The 21233-nt window shown below is 43.0% G+C and overlaps 1 protein-coding gene across 1 annotated transcript in view; it reads left to right on the forward strand.

Annotated features, from left to right (window-relative positions):
- Positions 1-20828, forward strand: part of RHEB (Ras homolog, mTORC1 binding) — a 45377-nt gene extending 24549 nt beyond the window's left edge. Inside the window, exons 3-8 of the mRNA XM_055334997.1 lie at positions 6004-6071; positions 12455-12537; positions 13244-13300; positions 13414-13461; positions 14217-14298; positions 20310-20828. Coding sequence (XP_055190972.1) covers positions 6004-6071; positions 12455-12537; positions 13244-13300; positions 13414-13461; positions 14217-14298; positions 20310-20402 — 431 coding nt within the window. The 3' untranslated portion in view covers positions 20403-20828. The remainder of the gene's footprint in view (positions 1-6003; positions 6072-12454; positions 12538-13243; positions 13301-13413; positions 13462-14216; positions 14299-20309) is intronic.
- The last annotated feature ends 405 nt before the right edge of the window (positions 20829-21233 follow it).

Genomic DNA, 21233 nt, shown 5'->3' on the forward strand with positions numbered 1-21233 from the left:
TTTGATTGCAGGGGTTATTGGGGTAAACCTGTAGATCTCCAACTGGGGTCCAAAAATCTTCCAAAAGTTTGATCCACTTCACACTAATTGGATTTTTATTCAGTGTCCAGATCCTGCCATCTGGAAATTGTTACTCAGTTTCCAGATGTGGAATCCAGTTAGAAATCCAGTCCTACAGTGAACCTCCTATTCCAGACTCTGCTTCAGGAAAACAAGAATAGAGAGCACAGTCTTATTTTTCCCCCTTTTCTCAACAGTAGCCCTTTTTAAGGATTCCAAGCTGAAATGAAAGGACGAAAACATTCCAGATCCTTTGTACCTTACTCTTACGGAATTGCTAGTCCTTCCCCCACTCCACCCCCAACCTTTCCAGTCCTGAAGACTTGAAAGAATGCTGTGGAGAAGTGTTCTGGGATGGAGAGAGCAGTTGCAATATGAAAACAAAGATGTCTCAAGTCTGTTGGCATTTCAGGTCATGTGCAGAAAAAAGCACCAAAGAACAGAACCAGCCACAACCTTTACCTTGTCCAGTTTCAATCTATGGTTTCAGAATCTTCCTGAAGGATTTTAGGATCATGAGAGTCTTGATTCTAGGATCACAGAAGAACACCTGAAGCCTTTGCCCAGGGAAGCTGGTTTGTTGGAAGCTGATCTTGTTTCAAACGATCTTAAAACCCTAAGTAGATCCTAGAACCAGTCTTCTCAGATTCTTGACACCTGGGACTTAACCCAGGATTTGTCACCAGGAACATACACATTTAAACATGGGATTCTTCAAAACCTGATGGGCATATTAAACCTGAAGCTGACTTAACAGGTTCATAAAGTTCAACAAGATTTGTAGACCTCACTTGCCCAGAGCTTGCAAGAGAGACTTCAAAAGAGGTTTACAACATGGAGTTGACAAACTATGGACCATAGGCCAGAAAGACCCACTTTTTTGTACAGGGCACAAAGAATGGTGTTTGTGTTTTTTTTTAATAAAGTCAAAAGAAAAATATTTGTGACATGTGAAAGTTTCCTGAAGTTCACATGTCAGTGTCCAGTAAGTTTTATTAGAACCCAGACATGTGGGATCCCTGGGTGGCGCAGCGGTTTGGCGCCTGCCTTTGGCCCAGGGCGCGATCCTAGAGACCCAGGATCGAATCCCACATCGGGCTCCCGGTGCATGGAGCCTGCTTCTCCCTCTGCCTATGTCTCTGCGCCTCTCTCTCTCTCTCCCTCTGTGACTATCATAAATAAATAAATAAAATTAAAAAAAAAAATAGAAAAAAAAGAACCCAGACATGTGCATTCATTCATTCATGTCGTTTCTGTGGCTGCTTTTGTTCTCTAATAGTGGACTTGAATCCTTGCAACAGGGACTGTTTGTCCCTTTTCAGAAAGAGTTTGTCCACCTCTTACTTAAAACATGTAGCTCTCCTTCATGTCCCAGTGTGCTGGCGGCATGGAAAAAGCCTGTTCGTTGCTTACCCAACTCTGGGAAGACCTGGCTTTAAAAGTAACCTCTGCTGGTATCCGGGAAGGAGGAGTCCTGACTACATACACATCTTGTATTGATTTGTTTAGCTGTCACTGAAAGAATAGTATGTATGCTTTTAGTGAACTTGGTGAACAAGTTTGGTTATCCATTGGAATAAAACACAAAATTGTGGTCATGGCCTTTAATATTTGCTGTATGGAACTATTTGGAATTGTGTGTCATTGAGATAAGACTCATTTGGGCATTTTACTCATAGAATAGTAGAATTTCGTTTTCTTGGTAAGCTATGCTCCTATAATTGTGTGTCCTTGTGCCACTTAAAATTGAGGTGGAAGGAAAGCCTTGGTGTTGTATGTAAATAGATTTTCTTTATATGTAAGTAACAGATCCAGTGAACATCCAGCTTTCTTACCTTGATATTATCTCAGAAATTGAATGAGGTGCCCCTAGTTTGAAGGCTGTCAACATCATCTTTATTTTTTTTCTATTTCCTTTCTAATACTTAGTGTTCAATAATACTTATTTTTTTCCTCTCAAAAGTGGATTAAAAATATTTATTAAAGTCTTTAGGCAGGAGCGCAAGTATCAGAGTATATGAATCGCTTAAAACTTCATGAGCTGTATGCAGACATCATTTTCTGTTTACCATGCTTCTGACCAGCTAACCCAGGCAGAAACCCTTCCTCCACTCCATCGTCCACTGTTTGGTCAAAAACACTGTTCAGCGATAACAGGAAATGGAATGGTTATCATTCGCCTGTTGCTAACAAATGAATGGATGGTCTTAAGATTTTAAAAAGCACTACACTCTGTAAATCTGGAAATAATCTGGTAATTATTTATAATTTTTAACTTTTAACTCAACTTTATAACATAGAACAGGTGGTTCATAGCAAACGTTCAGTAGGGACACATCTCTGAAGCATCGCCACAAAGGCAAAGATTCTGGGACTGTGTAATCTTCTTTTAAAATGGGATACAGGGATCCCTGGGTGGTGCAGCGGTTTAGCGCCTGCCTTTGGCCCAGGGCATGATCCTGGAGACCCGGGATCGAATCCCACGTCGGGCTCCCGGTGCATGGAGCCTGCTTCTCCCTCTGCCTGTGTGTCTCTCCCTCTCTCTCTCTGTGACTATCATAAGTAAATAAAAATTTTAAAAAAAATCTATAAAATGGGATACAGGAGAATAACATCAATAAAACCATATATTTTCTAGTTTGGGGAAATTTTTATACCAAAAATACTGCCTACACAAATGTGCTTTGTTATCTCCTGTATTGTTTTTTTGTTTGTGGTTTTGGTTTTTTTCCTTACTGTATTGTTAATCTAACAACTCAATACAAACAAAATTGGCTATGGTGAAATTTAACTAGTAGCAGTAGTTTATAAATTAAGGAATTGCAGTTTACAACTTTTGCCTTCTCAAGGTGGTACTGTCGATGCTCTAATAAACCTCAGAAAATTGGAAAATTCTAATTAGGAGTTTTGCAGCATTATCAAGCATTACATGGTGGGTGGGCTTCTCAGTAGGATGTGAATTAGGAGTCCTCAATACGCTTGAGGAACACACATCGTATTTTATGAATTCCAAATTTTAGAAATCTATTACCTTGCTTATTTTAGTAAGCTTTACCAGTAAGTAGCTATTAGTCTGCTTAGAGCAATTTCAGGATTTTCAGTGGGAAATTGGATTAATTTCTCTAGTGATTGAAAAAGGGAGGGGGCAGGAGAGAGGGTTCAGGGAAAAGTGAGGGAGAAAGCCAGCTCTCCACTGCTACGGGGAGGTTCGACACAGAACATGCAGAAGAATTGGTTCCTAGTTTATAGAACTGACAGATCTCTTATTACACTTTTTTTCTATAGTAATAACAAGAGGAGGCAGTTTTCTGTGACAGATGGAAGGGCCTCGATTTCATCTTATGCTGTGCGTAGGAGGATTTACATCCTTTTTATGTGCAAGAATATACTAAAACATTGATTAATGATTTTCTCTTTCTTCTATCTTATGTACAATTACACATCCTCCCTTTTTACTCTGAGCTCATGGCCAGTATTTCTCCGGTCTCCTTGGCTGAACCTTCATCTTCTGGACCTGGCAATGTAGGGTGCCCCTGGGCTCCAACGTCAGTTTTAGGCTTTCTCTGTGCTTGCTCACCAGTGATCTTCCCCCTCTCTCCAGGAACCTGCTGGTATCACAGTACACACATGCACGCAAACACACACCCGCTGCACCACCCTCCACCCAGGCTCTGGGCTGTTTTATTTAGTTGCCCTTGCTTGTCCTCTTGGGTGTGGTCTTCTTCATTCCCATCTTCCTCCATCCCCAGTGCCCCCCCCCCCTCAGGCTTTCCTGAATTGGTAAATGGCAATTCATGCATCTCCTTCCTTGCTCAGGCCAAAGACTTTGGAGTCATCCTGCCTCTCCATTTTCTCACACCCTGCTTCCAGTTGGTCCAGTCAGAGATCATCTTGGCTCTACCTCTGAACTACACCCAGAATTCCACTGTGGCTCCCCGCTCCTCTCTGCCCCGCTGATGCAGACCTCTAAGGTCTTGTTCAGATCCCGGGCCTATATAGGCAGTACATTATGGGCTCCCACCAGTGTCTTTGTCCACTCTTGTCCATTTCTATTATTCACAGCATAGCCACAGAGATCTCTTTCAAATATAAATCAGATCAGGTTTTTCCCCTACTCAAAACCCATCACATTTAGAATAAAAGTCTGAAGTCCTTACTATCTCCTACAAGGTCTGCCGCCTCTCCAACCTGATTACCTTCCCATCACTCTCTCAGCCTCTGCTGCACTAACTGCCTTGCTTTTCTGCCCTGGGATTTGCCACTCACTATTTGACCTCCACCTGCATGCTCTTCTCCCAGAAAAGATGCCTGATGGTGTCTGTATCTGCCTTCCTTCCCCGGGGCTGCAAGCTTACTGAGGTCAGCTGCAGTGTTTCAAGAGCACCCAGAACAGTGCTCCTGGTGATGATAGGTACTTAAGACGTAGCTCTTGCATGAATGAATGATGTTGTCTTTCAGTGATGTTTTCATAGTATTTCTTTATACTTCATAACCACAATTACTTCGTTCTAATTGAAGGTTACCTGTTTCTTACATAATTCTCACAAAGTCTAAAAGGCACATTTTGATCTTACCTGAGAAGGTGTCAGTGTCAGGATTTCACACAGGAATACCGTGACTGCCCCCTGGCTGACAGTGATCAAAAGCACAATCAATGCTAGGTGCATCCCAAGTTGAGAGAGGTTGCAGTGTGTAAAAAAAATACAAAGAACTTTTTCTTAGAATTCAAACAGATTACATTGGGTACCCACTATCTTGAAATACTTGGATTCAGTTTTCATCTGATTTAATTATCCTTTAAAATGGTTGTCACCGTCAAGGGCACAAGAATGAGGAAAAGTGTGGCAGCCCCTTGGTGGTCTGGTCTGTAGTTGTACCCACCTGCTTCCTCACCCCTGCTTGCAGTAGGAGGGTACATGCTAGCACGAGCTTCTCTTGCCCTCCCCATGGAACTCAGCACTCAGATTAAGATCTCCTCTCCATCCCCCTCATCACTTGAAGTTTTCTCTCATAATATTCCTGTATCTGTTTCTGCTTTTCCTTCTGGCCATGGGAGACCGTGGGCACCAGTAGGTCCTCTGCCAAACGTGTGAGAGAGAGATTCTCCCTCTTGGTTTTAGACCAATCGAATGGCCAGCCAGGAGATTGGAGGACTCACATGTCTGAGACAAGCGGCTGGGATCAGAAATGCAAAAGACATTGGTTCCGTTTTACTGTCAGGGTTCCAGATGGTTACACTTTAATATTCTGTTACTATTAATAGTTCTTTCCTCTTTTTGTGTACATTTGTTTGAAGTCTGTCTCCTTAGAATTCTGAATTGACTTTTCCGGAAGTTATTTGAGTCTGGTCCGTCTCCCCCCCCCCCCCCCCCCCCCAGTAGGGAAAAGAAATTGTCACATAATTGCTTGGATCTTTAAGCTAAGTGGGAATGATGGTTTCACACAGAACACCTGTTCCATTGCTGTTTTATCCATCAATAAAATTGTTAAATTTTTTTATGTACTGAAAGTTCTTAACACTTTTTAGTTAATATTAGCTCCTTGTGCTCTTGACACCAGATTTCCTATAAATTAATGAAAAGGCTTGTGCTTTGGGTTCATTCTAGAGTTGAAACTTGATGTCATATATTTAGAGGAAGGCGTCACCACAGATACAACACTCCAATGACTTTTATAGGAGATGAGTTTTTGCCTAATTTCAGTTCCTTTGAAAAAGGGTCAAGGCGTACTGAACCTTGATTTTCATCAGTCAGCCAATATTTCTTAGTTAAATAATGGAAGTGAAGAAGAATCTGTAAACTCAGGGTGATCTGTTCCATTTTGTTTAATGGGATCGTTGTATGAAATTATTAGGAACTATGCTAATTGGTCTTCAGTCTTCAAGCTTTAAATGATCTAAAGTCCACTTTTTAAACTAATATTTAATTCCCTTTTTCCCTGTAGCTTTCACAAAATTGATCACAGTCAATGGACAAGAATATCATCTTCAACTTGTCGACACAGCCGGGCAAGTAAGTCTCTGTTATGTCTCGCAATCTCCTGGCAGGCCTGGCTCTGCCATCAATACTCCAGCACAACAGCCATACCAAGGAAAACCCTCGTGGTTTTTGTGTGACTAAATAGTAACAGGCTGTCTACTAAGACATTTATGGCAATTTTGCCAAATCATTAACTTCTACTTTAGAATTGTGTGAAATATACTCATATTTATCGTAGGATAGCATCCTTCTGTTTTCTAAACTTGTGTTCTACATCAGAATTATATTAGTGCTATTTCTCCCTTTCTAATAACTATTCTACATCAAGATAAAAGAAAGTCTTTTCCAGGGGAAAGGCATGACAAAGGTATAGGAAAGAAATGAGCTGGTTTACAGATGGGCCACTTGATTACTAGATTAAGGAGTGTTGATTTGATTTATAGACAGTAGGTAATTGCCAAAGATTAAATAACACACACACACACACAGGTTAGTGTTAGTGTAGTGGGTATTTGAGGAATGGGTGACCAGGGGAATTGACTGGAAGCAGTGGTCTTTCAGAAAACTTGAGTACAAAGAAACACCTTAACCCTGATGGCTGAACTTCCCCATTCCTATGGCACCCAGTCCAGCTTTTACTAGGAACCGTCCTGTTGGGCTGAATCTGTTAAACAGTTGCTGGAATGTGAGGAGTGTAAAGAGGCTGGGAAGTCCTGCCTTGAATCTTACAATTGACAAAGGATCAGACTAGCAGGAGGGTGAGTATAGTGTAATCTGGTCTGCCATGTAAAATGGAGGCTTTTCTTCTGGAACCTAAGGGGATTGAAATAGAACTAGAATAGTGTGGCCTGTCTTACGGGTTTGGGATGAACTCCCTCTGTTTTTGTTTTTGTTTTTAAGATTGTATTTATTTATTCATGAGAGACACAGAGAGAGAAAGAGAAATAGGCAGAAGGAGAAGCAGGCTCCATGCAGGGAGCCTGACATGGGACTCCATCCCAGGTTCCCAGGATCACGCCCTGGGCTGAAGGCAGCACTAAACCACTGAGCCAACCGGGCTGCCCCTCCCTCTGCTTTATGTCTTGAAGTGAATGTAGAAGCAAAGTGTAGCCCCTTAGTGAAGCAAGAAGATAACTGTATTGAGTGATTTGAACACTGAAGAAACCTGGAGTTTTAATTCTGGAAGCTTCAAAGAAAAAAAAAGATGTGTATATCACAGATACACCACATAACTCCCTCATTCACCCTACACATGCCCCCCTGGTGGTGGGTATAATAGGCTTTCATCATCAGACCTCATGGTGGCTGTCTTAGAGTAGAGCCATCCTAGGCTTTTACTCTGCAGGATGCCTGTCATCTGGTGACAGAAGGAGCTGTTCCTTTTGGAGCTTAAAGGAACAAGGGGAGCAATAGAAGTCTCCATAGGGGAGTAAGGTTGTAGAGAACACAGCTTAGAAGTTACTATAGAAGAGTGTCTGGGGTAAGACACTGTATTGGATTCTCAGAGTTTGTATCTTTTTTGGTTAAGGTGACTGTAATTTATTGCCTAAAATAAGATACTTTTAAGAGTGAAGGGAGCTCTAGTAATAATTACACTGGGACAGAAGGTGTTAAGTGATAATGTCCTGGGTGAAGAAATATGGCCACATGGTCCATAGTGGGCCTCTGACATTACCAAGATTTTGGTTTGCTTTTTATATCTTCCTTTTGAATTTTCATTAAGCTTCTGAAAAGTGGGGATGAGGATATAAACTGGCAAACCACTTTCATATAATATGACTGTAGAAATACATTTTGTAGTAGGCCAGAAGGAGAACAAGTATTTCATAGTCATTTGGAACGTGGGCTCTGCAGTCAAGCTGCCAGGGCTTGAATCCTGGTGTGGGGTTTTTTGTTGTTGTTGTTTTAAACCTGGTGACCTTGAGAAAGTTCTGAACCTTTCTGTGCCTCAGATTCTTCATCTGTGAACTGGTGGTGAAGTAGTGCCTGCCTTCACAGGATTGTTCCATGATTTTGAGGAGATGTGTGAGCTTCAAGAGGATTTGAAGAAAAAAAAAAAAAGGATTTGGTCCTTATTTGCAGATCTTTAATACTCCTAAGACCAGAGCAGTGCCTAGCATGGCGGCTCAGTTGCTTTTGACAAGATCCTGAATGAGAGTAGTGCCAGTGTCTCTTATACTTGGAGTAGAACTGTTCTTGAAACATTTGTCTGAGAGGAAATTTCTTTATGTGTACTCCTTATCAAAATAGAAGATACAGGGGCACCTGGATGGCTCAGTGGTTGAGCGTCTGCCTTTGGCCCAGGGCATGATCCCAGAGTCCTGGGATTGAGGTCCACATCAGGCTGGATGGGGAGGGGAGCCTGCTTCTCCCTCTGCCTATATCTCTGCCTCTCTCTCTGTCTGTCATGAATAAATAAATAAAGTCTTAAAAAAAATAGAAGATACATTGCTTTGGGGTTCTGTTTTGCTCCAAAGCCCAAATGTACAAAGAATGACTCCAGAAAGATCAGAGATCTTGAGGAGTGAGTCTATGATGTGAGGGCAGGCAAGAGCAAGGTCCATCACTAGCTCTGCTCATCTTGCTCCTTTGGATTCTGTTACTGCCAAATAAGAATATTTAGAGATTTTTTTTGCACAGAATATATCTGAATTCAGCTCCCTTGAATAATTTGTTCCCATTGCAGCTAGTAGTTTTTTGAGGCTGCATTCAGTTGGGAAACCATGGTTATGTTCATATTCGTGATTTGAGGACATGCGCATTTCCTTTTGCCGTGGTTCTGTAGTCCCACATACACCTCGCTTGGTAGCACCTGGGTGAGATGGCACATTACAGCTGCTCCAAGAGCTGTTTTGAAAATTGGGTTCCGGGCAGCCCTGGTGGCTCAGCGGTTTAGCACCGTCTTCGGCCCAGGGCGTGATCCTGGAGACCCGGGATCGTGTCCCATGTCGGGCTCCCTGCATGGAGCCTGCTTCTCCCTCTGCCTATGTCTCTGCCTCTCTGTGTGTGTCTTTCATGAATAAATAAATAAAGTCTTTTAAAAAAAATAAAAGGAAGAAAGAAAGAAAATTGGGCCAGTGGGCTGGGTCCCATTAGCAGTAGGGGGAGATGATGAAGGAAGGACAGATTTGGCACTGCCATCCGGAGCACATTTGTTCACTGGTGTCCACATTTTAGGAGTAAAATTAGCAACAGTGTAATGGCAGGTACTATTTACTTATAGTTTATACTGTAGTTGGTTTCATTGCCCATCAAGGGATGATAATGAACATGGTGAAATACAAACTGATGATTTTTAGTTTGCATGGAAGATTTTGTTTGGGCGTAATTTAAGTGGACTCAGTGACAAGGTGATTCAGTGGCAGTCATCTTTATAACGTCAAATCCTTTAAAAAAAAAGTATTACTCAAGTTCTGTTGTTTCAAAACAGTAATATATGTACATGTGACAGACATAAAACAGCACAAAAAGATAAAAACTTTGGTCTGTGCCACTCTGACTGCATTACTTCACCCTTCCGAGAGCAGCCCCATCACTAGTTTCTAGCATGTGCTTCCCAGATGTTCTCAACATGAACATATAGGTGTAGGGTGTTTTTTTTTTTTTTCCTTTTTTACAACAAGAAGAAACCTATCTCCAGATCTCCATCTTGGAGGTGATTCCATAGCCATGCATATGGCTGCTGTCTCCTCCCCACGGCTGCATAATATATTGTTGTTGGGATATAGCATGCAGGTGGTTTGCAGTCTTGCTGCTGCCAGCAGCACTGTGATTAGGGTCTCATGTCAATATAGACCGTGAGTGTGCGCGTGCGCAAGAACACGTTCTGGCGGCAGGATTGCTGCATCTTAGGCCCATGGTTTACATTCTCATTGGGAGGGAGCAAGTGCCCGATGCTCTGCAAGCTCATCAGCATCGCATTTTATTAAATCTCTTCTTACTTGCCAATCTACTAGGTGAAAAGAGTATCCTGGAAGAATTGTGATAAGTATTTTTCTCCGCATGAAGGAGTTTGAGTGTATTTTCCTGTTGGAGGACATTTGTATTTCCTTTCCTAAGAATTATCCTGTCTGTGTGCTTTGCCCTTTCTTTCTCGGACGGATGGTCTTAGCTTCTTGGTTTGAGAGACCCCCTTATTGATGTGAAGAAAATCTGCATTTTATGTGATGTGAGCTGCAAGGTTTGGGTTTGTATTCAGTCTGTGGTTTTGTTTGAAAGGTTTTTAGCATGAAGAACATTCTCATTTTCACATCATTGAATTGATTAATCTCTTTTCACCTGATACTATTCTTAAAAAATACTCCCATCTGCTCTGCATATGGTTTCCGTTTTTAATCTTTAAATTTTTAATTCTTCTGGAATACATTTTTGCTCAAGTGGGAACTAGAGATACAGCTTAGCCATTCAATCACCCCCTAGATGCTTCTGCTTTTGCTCCCTGGCCAGCTTTGTTGGAGGGTTACTTTTACCCTTACTGAGCTGAAACGCCAATACTAGCATTTACCTAATTCCCGGCTCCCGTGGGTCTTCATAGGTTTTTCAGTCCACTTCACTCATGAACTAGTAGATACTTCTTTTAATTTAAATAAGTAGCTTTATGGTTTCACCCACCTGCGTCTACAATTGCTCTTTCTCAGAAAATATACTTTTTATCAGGATTCTTTACATTTATATGTTAATTTAGGATGGATCAGGGGAGACTTTGATGAGCTGCACGGTCTTGCTGAGGACCATGACTCACTGTTCTATTCACTCCATTTGATCTCTTGGGAGTATTTTAAGATTTTCCTCAGATGGATCGTACACTTTTCTTGAGTTTATTCCTAGGAATTTTTTCCTTTTTGGTTGCTCTTAGAGCTGGGGAAGCTTTCCCCGCATGATACTTTCTAACTAGCAGTGGTTTGCACCATGCCTCTGAAATATGATGACTCATTTCTTTACTTCCATGTCTTCTCTTCATGGAAAAGGTGATTTGAACTCGAGATCTACTGTAGCTCAGCTGGTGTGACTAAAATCATTTGGAATTTTGTTCTTAATCTGGGTAGAAAGACCTCTCATTCCATTAACAAAAATGTGTTCTCAAAAGAACTCAATTTAATGAAACTAATAAGAAAACTGATAATGAAAACAAAGGTTTTATTTTGCATGTGTAGTAGTGAGCTCTAAGATGTAGAAATGCTACCTTCTGATGAATGATTATTATTGATATCAAAGAGCTGATAGTAATACTTAATTTCTCTTTGATTTTTATTTTTTAAAGACACTTTGCTATGGTAGATAGTAATAATTTGGGGCAGTAATTCAGGGCTCTCATAAGCATTAGTTGTAACCATACTGGGGAATTGCAAAGTTAATAGAGACAGTTACTTAATATAATGATGATGTGACCTGATCGTTTAGAATAGTGCTTGGGCTACATGGTATGTTGACAATTATATTTCTTTATTTTTATTTTTTTAAGATTTTATTTATTTATGAGACACAGAGAGAAGCAGAGACATAGGCAGAGGGAGAAACAAGCTCCCCAAGGAGATCTCCCCCCCTGTCCCCAGGATCACGCCCTGAGCCGAAGGCAGACCCTAAACCACTGAGCCACCCAAGAGTCCAACAATTATATTTCAAGGGAGAATAAAATGTTTCTTACCAGGCTGTGGCATGTTATAAGGAACTGCACTGATAGTATTCCTTTTGTATACTTCAATAATTCTGTATCTGAAGCCGAGTTTTGAGTTTCCTAAAGCTGCTTTATGAAACTGGGTACTGATGTGTTATGTAATGTGTACCTTTGTTTTTAATATCTAACGTTGCTCAATAAATAACTGATTTGATCCCCAGAAGTCTGGGTACACTGACTTTACCTTTTTGATTCTGTCCTCTTTTCTTGCACTCTCAAGTGCTGAGTAACCCACTAGTGACCAGTAGACTGGCCCTTGGGCCATTGTGACTCAACTTGCAGAGAATGGGTTTGGTAAGGAGATAACAATTTCAGATAGGAGAATACAGATTTATGGGAAAAAAAACAGAAGCACTGGTGAATTTTCTGTGAGATCTAAGGTTCTAGACTTAGAACCTTAAAAGAACTACTATAGCTCTTCTCCTCCTATAAGATCACAGGACCTGTTGTCTTGTCATTCCGTCCATCCTCTTTCACCAGGAATTGCAGAAATTATCAGCCTTCTCCCCAAAGGTCTTAGAATAGCCATTTTCACATGTTGGCTGAAAACAATTATCAGCTCCAAACCAGCCTATACACTTAAGTCCTAAGTGTATAGGCTGTGTTTCTGGAAGAAAATGTAATCCACTTTTTGTTTACTTTGATCTCTGACCAGGTCATGTGTGAAGAACTTTGGGGTACAGATTGCTTGTTATGCTACATGAAGAATTTTACTCAAATAGAATTACTTTTTCTCCCACAGGATGAATACTCCATCTTTCCTCAGACATACTCCATAGATATTAATGGTTATATTCTTGTGTATTCTGTTACATCAATCAAAAGGTAGGACTCCCTCCTCCTGCTTGCTTTGAGTTTATTTGCTCCGCATGAAAGACACTTATTCTTTTTAAAGGACCGTGATGGAATTGGTTATAGTAACAATCTGACTTACCAAGCTAAATGTTTTTCATTATGTTGTCTTATGGAGCAAACAGGTTGTTAAAGGGAAAAAAGATATCCCAGTAGATGTTCTCTTACACTGATTGAGTAAAAACTCTATTTCTTACCTCCAACTGCCTAGATAAATAGTGATTTGACATGATCTGAGCTTTTCTGCTAATGGAAATGGGAATTGCATAAATTGATTTGCTTTTTGTGTGTTTTTCACCATATTAATATGGAACACGGGCTGACTGCTAGGGCCCTCTAGCTAAAGAACACCCTACAAATGTCTATTCAGAGATTAAAATTTGTGTTTATATGGTTTGTCAGCCAAGTGTTAGACTTTCCCATTTAATATTGCACCTATTTCATTTTGAATAGTCTTGGTAAGGTTACTCAGTGTCAGATACATACACATGTGAAAAATGATTTGTAGGAAAAAATTAAGGAATTCTTTGTGTTCAGTTTTTTTTTTTTTCAGTTTATTTTATATTAAAATGGTAAGCCAGTGACATTATGTATTTTTCCCACGAGAAACATTATGTAACAAACATTTAAAAACACCAACACTAAGGCGGATGTTTGATTTCATGCTTCTCTTTTACAGTTTTGAAGTGATTAAAGTTATTCATGGCAAATTGTTGGACATGGTGGGGAAAGTGCAGTAAGTAGTAATAGTTTCTCTTTTGTTAGATATGCTCATTATACTTGTGTCTTCTGAACAATGAGATCTGGCACTGACTAGTTTCCTTTGGCTTTTTTGTCTTACATTACTAGAATACCTATTATGTTGGTTGGGAATAAGAAAGACCTACATATGGAAAGGTATGTAACTTCTGAATAATTACTGATTTATAAAATCAAGTCTGAAATGGTCTAGGCACTGCAGTATCTTTTGTAATTATTGTTCTCATGGTGAGACTATTCTTAAATGTAACATGTCTATGTTCAGAAATGTGTGGTGGTGATTGTTGTACCCAAGCAGAAGCAAAACTGCAATATAAAGCCTCACCCACCCTGACAAGTGTTTCCTCTAGAAAAGAGGGAGCAAATGTGGTAGGAAATTATCTTCTGCCATTTTGTGTAAAGTGGCCTAAAGAGATCACAGAGGCACTCATATATTCAACAAACAGTTTCTGAGTCCTACGGTGAGGATTAGATGCTTGAGCGGGAGCAAGGCCCTTGCTGCTATGGAGTCCCGGCTGGAGAGGAGGATGCACAGCAGCGTTGGGCCGAGGGCCCCTTCACAACTGTCTTGTTCTCAGGTGCTGACAACCCCCACCCCACACTATGAAACAGTCTGTGTCACAGTGTGCTGGAAGCACAGTTGTGTTCTCTGAGCTGAGGACCTGCCGGAGCATGGGTAATGCCATAAGGCCACATCTGTCCTGTTCCCCAACCCAGCCCTTGTTAAAGTGCTCCTCTGTGGTCCACCCTGGATGATAATATTGAGCAGAGAGCATTTCTCTGCTTTGCAAGGAAAAAAAATGATAAAAGTGGAGCCTGGTTCACTAATATTTACAGATGTTTTCCTAAAAAGAGAGTACAGTCCTTTAATTAGAATTTTCTTTTTCCTCTAGGGTGATCAGTTATGAAGAAGGGAAAGCGTTAGCAGAGTCTTGGAACGCCGCTTTTTTGGAATCTTCTGCTAAAGAAAATCAGGTACATATTGTGTAGAACTCCTCTTGTGCTGCCTCTGTCAGCTCTGGGCCTGTGTCCCCTCAGGCAGCCGTGCGCCACCTGCTCCACCTCATCTGTGTCCTTCTGTCCCACCTCACCTATGTCCTTCCTTCCACCATCTCAGAGTTGGCCTTTGAGTTGCCATCAAGATCCTGCTTACAATGGGATCTGGAATATTTGTAGGATAAACAGAAGTTGGGAGTAAAGGAAATGCTGCTTTGTGAACGTATATTATTATTTTTGTTTTGTATTAAAGGCTGGCACAGAAATAAGTCCAGGCTTAGAAAAGAAAGGAGAATGATCTTCCATCACTTTGGCAATAGTTCTGTGCCGGCACTTCTCTGTAGGATGAAACGGATGCCATATATATATTGTTTGTACCATTGAAACTATTAAGAACCATGTTGCAGGCATCTATGCCCACGTCAGCCCTGCAGATGTTCCTGCAAGAGCACCCCCCGGGAAGGCTGTTTGTTGGCTTTATCTGTGGAGGCCTCACATGGCCAGCCTCCCCTCCTGCCTCTGTCTTCTCTCTCCTGTTTCTGCACTGCCACTAAACTCGTTAAAGCTGCGCATCAGATGGCATCACCCTCTGCTAGGACTGTCGGTGGGTTGCCTGTTGTCTAGAGAACAGGCTCAAAGCCCTTAGCAACATGGAGGGCGGGCAACACTGGTGCTCATCCCGCCGCCTTCCCCACTGGGCGCACTGGCCGAGTGCGCCCTCCCCTTAGGCTACCTCCAGCCTCAGCTGTCCTCTCTCTGACTCATCACTTATATCCGTGCAGTGCTTTACAGTCTTAAAAGTATTTTCCACATATTCTCTTGTTTGATCCTCCAATCAGAGTAGCTGCTGTTCGAGTGTGTGAGGAAACTGTTCAGTCAGGGTGACTGGTACCTTCTGGGTAAGGATGGAGGCCCACTCTCCCCACCTCAGCCACTTTTCCCCTGGCTCTCAAGGTCCTTTTCTCTCATCCTCTCATCCCCCTCAATTCATCCCAAAATCCAAGATATGTCATTTACCTCTATTCTCCATAATGTCCTGCATGGCAGATGCTATGGGCATGCCTGTCTGCCAGGTTCTCAGTCAACCCAGGTACCCTTTGGCAGTCACATCCCTTTGTCCCTGGGTTCAGATAATAATGAGGAATATTGGGCAGCCCCCGTGGCACAGCGGTTTAGCACCACCTGCAGCCCAGGGCCTGATCCTGGAGACCTGGGATCGAGTCCCACGTTGGGCTCCCTGCATGGAGCCTGCTTCTCCCTCTGCCTCTCTCTCTCACTCTCTCACTCTGTATCTCTCATGAGTAAATAAAATAAAATCTTTTAAAAATAATAATAATAATGAGGAATATTAAATCTGTGTAATTGGTTCCCATGTGTCAGGTCACAAGAGATTCGTGTGACTCTGCTCAGCTTCTGAGTTCAGGTAGTAAGAATTCAGATACCAAGAGTTGAGAGAGTAAGAGATATCTTCATTTCCTAATGGAATTAAATCAAACATTTATTGGGTGTCTAATCTGTCCTTAAGATCATTCAGTTGCACTGTCTCATTTTGAAAGTGCGTTTGAGATCCAAAGAGAGAAGTAGGGATCCCTGGGTGGCGCAGCGGTTTGGTGCCTGCCTTTGGCCCAGGGCGCGATCCTGGAGACCCGGGATCGAATCCCACGTCGGGCTCCCGGTGCATGGAGCCTGCTTCTCCCTCTGCCTGTGTCTCTGCCTCTCTCTCTCTCTGTGACTATCATAAATAAAATTTAAAAAAAAAAAAGAGAGAGAGAAGTAAATGAGTTTTATAATATAAGATCACTCGGTTTATGTGGCATAAGAACTAGGACTGAAGTTTATATATCTAACCTCTATTTGGTGCGCTGTTCTCTACACCATGTTTTCCGGTGGATGGGAAGGGAAGGCCTCGTGCATGACTGAAGCATAATAAAGCATTCTGGGGAAGGGTACAGACTGGGTTACAGTCTGTGTGTTAACTTTGATTGGAATCTGGTTCTGAAAACCCTAGTATAAAAGACATTTTTGGTCTATTGGAGAGATTTTGTTATGTTCTGCATATATTAGTAAAATAATGTTAATTTCCTTTGAGGAAGTGATAATATTGGAATCATGAAGAAAATATCTGTATTCTTAGGAAATGCAGACCAAAGTATTTAGGGGTCAAGTTTCATAATGTCTGTGACTTACTTTCAAATGGGGGTAGATGGGTGAATGGACTGGGAGAAGGCAAGCAGATACAGCAGAGAGTTCACATTTGTTGACTGTAGATAGTGGCACTACATGATTATTGTACAGTTCCTTCCATTTTTTTATGTGCTTGGAATTTTGCATAATAAAGATCTGAAGGTGGTCAGAAGATACAACTTCCACTTAGAAGATCAGCAAGTCCTGGGATGTAATACACAGTACCGTGTAGGTTTTGTTTGTATTTGAAAGTTGTTGAGAGAGTAGATCATGGAAGTTCTCACCAGGAGAAAAAAAGAATTGTAACCCTGTGGCAGTGGATATGAACTGGACTTACCTTGGTGCTTATTTCTCAGTATACACAAATACCAATCATTACATTGTACACTGCAAGCTAATACAATGTTACCTGGCAGTTACACTTCATTTTTAAAAATATTTTTCTTTCTTTTTTTTTTTTTTTTTAAGATTTTATTTATTCATGAGAGAAACAGAGAAAGAGAGGCTGTCTTTACAGGCAGAGGGAGAAGCAGGCTCTGTGCAGGGAGCCTGATGTGGGACTCGATTCCAGGATTCCAGGATCACACCCTGGGCCAAAGGCAGGCTCTAAACTGCTGAGCCACCCAGGGATCCCTAAAAATATTTTTCGAGGTGGAGGAGTATAGTTAAATGGCCCCAGCCATCTTGATTATTTTGCTGACTTCACTATCTCTCTGGTGAAGGTCTGGGGGTCCTGATGCAGTAATTTTATCGGATGCAGTCCTTAAATAGTCAGCGGCAGCAGAGTTGTGTCACTGTTCGTGTGACCCTTGCACAGAGCACGCGCCACTGTTCTGTGTTTGGCAGCTCCGCGTCTTCCTGTCAGCAGCCCCAAATGTACTGACAGCTTGTAGGCCCTCCTCCGGTGGGATTAGGAGGCATTGCCTAGGAAGGCCCACCTCCTCGGGTTAATGTATCTTTTTGGCAGCGACCTATGATGGTTTGCCAGAGGTGTGTGATTACACTACCATGTCGTTTCAAGATACAGGCCTCCACTGTCTGGCTTATGCCATACTCCACTGTAGCTTCTGGTTTGTGATGTGGTTCTGGGTAGGTTTAGTCTTTCATCTTGGTGCTTCCTCTAGAAGGTGGCATGGTTTTTTCTGAAAACCCAGATAAAACATGAATCATGCTGAGGGCTCAGAGTTAAAGGATTCCAGCTACTGTGATTCTTTTTGGTTTTGATATATTTAGCATATTGATCTGATATTAGCCAAACATGTCAAAGAAGGCAAGGGTCCTGTATGGCCACCTCCCACATCTCAAGCCAGAGAATCTCATAGATGAGGTGATCTACTCGTCTCTTTGGCTCTCAGATCAGCAGGTACTTCATTAGACAGGAAGTGAATCCTTTACAACGAGAAGATCCTTGTACCCAAATCAGATAAATAGAGCAGCGACACGCAGTCTTTGGGACACTGACAGCCTGCTCAGTTATCTCAGAGGTGTGTCTAGATCGTCCTCACTCTGCCGCATGTCTTGTACTCCTGCCCACATGGCCTTGGAATGTACTGAAGGGAATCAGGAAACCCTAAGCCTGGTGAGTCTCCCCCAACCCAAAGGGGAGAAACCAAGTAATTCAAATCCCTTACCTTAGAGGTGCCAGAATGCTTGCTACCGTTCGTATAGAGTAGGGAGAGAATTTGTGTAGTAAAGACACACATACACACCTCACACCAATAGTCATGTGATCTGAGACCAGTCTGTGTGAACTCAAATTTTTATTGAGGATTTTTCAAGTATAACTTATTTATCATTTGTATTACTTACCTAAGCAGAGTTCAAGGGACTTTGTTAACAGAGTGCTCAGTAGTAAAAAATGATCAAGTCCGTGAGAATCCTACACTCAATTATTGAACTATGGGATGTATTTGCAGTTCTGGTGGCTTCTTTCTTGTGGAGGCCTGCAGCTGTATTCTCACAGTGTGATGAAAGAGAATATACTCGGACAGAGTCATATCACATGGATTAATTAAGGAGAATTCTGAGATTTATCTAAAAAGCCAGATTCCAGGCACACTCTATTTTCTTGGCAAGAGTTTGGTATGTGTTTTTCCAAACATTTTTCTGTGCATTTTTGTACAGTGAACTAAACAACTTATTTGTATAATCATGGGAAAGGGGGAAAACTTGCTGAAGCCAGTGGCTTTGATTAGACAAGAGGGGTGGGACCTGGGGCTGGATGTAGTTAATTTAGGGGTGCCTTGTCCATGGCATCAGAGAAGGAGCCAGAGCCAGTGAGCCCAGACTGAAGGGGGTTAGCGTGGAGGATGGTGTATGTAGAGTCCTTTTATGAATGCTGTGTGTTTCCCCAGCGAACTGGAAAACAGTTACCAGCTGAATGTGAGAATGGGGCAGAGGCTTTAGAAATTCTGGGAGAGGGTATCCCTGGGTGGCGCAGCGGTTTGGCGCCTGCCTTTGGCCCAGGGCGCGATCCTGGAGACCCGGGATCGAATCCCACATCGGGCTCCCGGTGCATGGAGCCTGCTTCTCCCTCTGCCTGTGTCTCTGCCTCTCTCTCTCTCTCTCTGTGACTATCATAAATAAATAAATAAAAATTAAAAAAAAAAAAAAAGAAATTCTGGGAGAAAGGCAAGGCATGAAACCTCCATCTGGGGAGTGACTAGACCAGGGAAGTGCAGGTGGGTGGTGCCGAGGGTCCCCTCTGGAGCCAAGGGCTCAGAGGTCAAGTGAGCTGAGCCACACTGGCCCTGTGGCTGCAGGTGCCAAGCAGGCAGATGGCCAATAGAGAAGGGAGCTAAAGTATAGTGACAGCGGTTGTGGGCCGTGGGGTCAGGCCTGGCAGGGAGGACAGTGAGGAGAAGTGTCTTCAGACCAAGGAAGCTGTTCACTGTGGAGCTGAGAATTGTGGAGTTTGGGGTATCAAAGTGGTGGGTGGGGGAATGAGAAGGGAGAGGAGGAAGATGGATATGGTGGATCCTTGACATTGGGTGATGGAGAAGTGGCTGTGGGAACTGACAAGATCCAGGTGCCGCCCCTCAAAGCTTTTGGGAGCAGGGACATTTTTTTGACTCACAATCAGGGTGTTCAGCCTAAGAGAGGATTCCCTGCCCTAAACACTACCCGTCTCCATGAGGGGCTCGTGGGCTTGCCCACAGGCTGAGGGGCTGTGGTTGAGAAAGACCGGTCATTGAAGAGGAGGTCGGGGCTAAGTGTGATGCTGGAGACTGACACTGATCCAGGAGGAAGAGGGGACGCGACTCGGGCCTCATGTGTGGCTTAAAGGTGGCTTCTCTCATTGCACGACTGCAGGAGAGTTTTAAGGGAGTGGGAGGCAGAGGTGTGGAGGGGCTAGTGAGGAGCAGAAAGAGCCCTGGCCTGCTACAGATCCCATGGTTCCAGGGTGTGCAGGGGGGAAGCAGACCGCCCCCCATGGCCTCCGCCTCGGGAAGGGGCTTCAGGGAAAGTTGTGTCACCGTGGGAGTGAGGGGTGCTCGGACTGGGCTCTGAAACTCCAGAGGCACCGTGGCGGGGCAGGGGAGGACTCGCTGGGCTGCCACCGTGCCCAGTGGTGAAAACAGGTCGGAAATGTGTGATGTGAGGTTATTAGTTCTCGAGTCGGGTTGGGGTGTGAGGTGGGGCCGGGAGGGAGTCCGGGGCTCCTGCCATTCTGGAGCCTCACCCCTGCACCTCCATCTGTAGGGGGACGATGGGCAGCGGGCCTTCCCCGGCCCTGCCAGCAGGAAAAGTATCCCCCAAGGTTCCGCTGTACAACCCATGTGTCTAGTTTTCTCTTTGATTTTCAGACGGCTGTTGATGTTTTTAGAAGGATAATTTTGGAGGCAGAAAAAATCGATGGGGCCGCTTCACAAGGAAAGTCTTCCTGCTCGGTGATGTAATCCTCCTGCAGAACCTGAGGACACGGGAGTCGGTCCAGCCTGAAGAAGCAGACTGCCCGTTATCCTTTAAGATAAACTCAGCTTCTTTTTCCTTCTGTTAACCTGAAAGATTTCATTTGGGTCAGAGCTTTTTCCTGCCCCACCCCCCTTCAGATTATGTTAAACTCTGACTCTGTCCAAATGAGTTCACTTCCATTTTCAAATTTTAAGCAATCATATTTTCAATTTATATATTGTATTTCTTAATAATATTATGACCAAGAATTTTATCGGCATTAATTTTTCAGTGTAGTTGTTTAAAATCATGTAATCATCAAAATGATACATACATAATTGTTACACTACTATTAACTAGGCTTCGATATATCAGTGTTTATTTCATTGTGTTAAATGTATACTTGTAAATAAAATAGCTGCAAACCTTAACCCCTTGTGCTTAGCGTGCCTTTCAAAGAAGAGAACCTTGTCCTCCTGAGGGAATCCCTTTGCCTGGGGGAGGGCTCATTCTGGAGGCGGATTCGGGCACCTGGGGGGCCCCTGGACGGCAGGGCTGTGGAAGGTTGGGAAGAACACCGGGCCAGGGTGCTTCTCGATGGGCCCCAGCTGGGGGGCCTTGGAGGACCTGGGAGGAACGTTATAGTCCCAGTGGTGACTGTTCTCCCCTCCACCCTGGGCGGAGGGCTTCGTGCCGTGCTTGGCAGCACTGAGCAGAGCTGTCGCCTTACCCTCCTGCTGACCCATAGGCTACATGGGGACAAGGAGAGGTTAAGAGTCACTTCCTATTTTCTCCTGTGTCTCGCTTCACGTCTACCGCAGACAGGATCTGATTCA

This window comes from Nyctereutes procyonoides, unplaced genomic scaffold, assembly GCF_905146905.1.
Source record: "Nyctereutes procyonoides isolate TBG_1078 unplaced genomic scaffold, NYPRO_anot_genome, whole genome shotgun sequence".
NCBI classification, from domain to species: domain Eukaryota; kingdom Metazoa; phylum Chordata; class Mammalia; order Carnivora; family Canidae; genus Nyctereutes; species Nyctereutes procyonoides.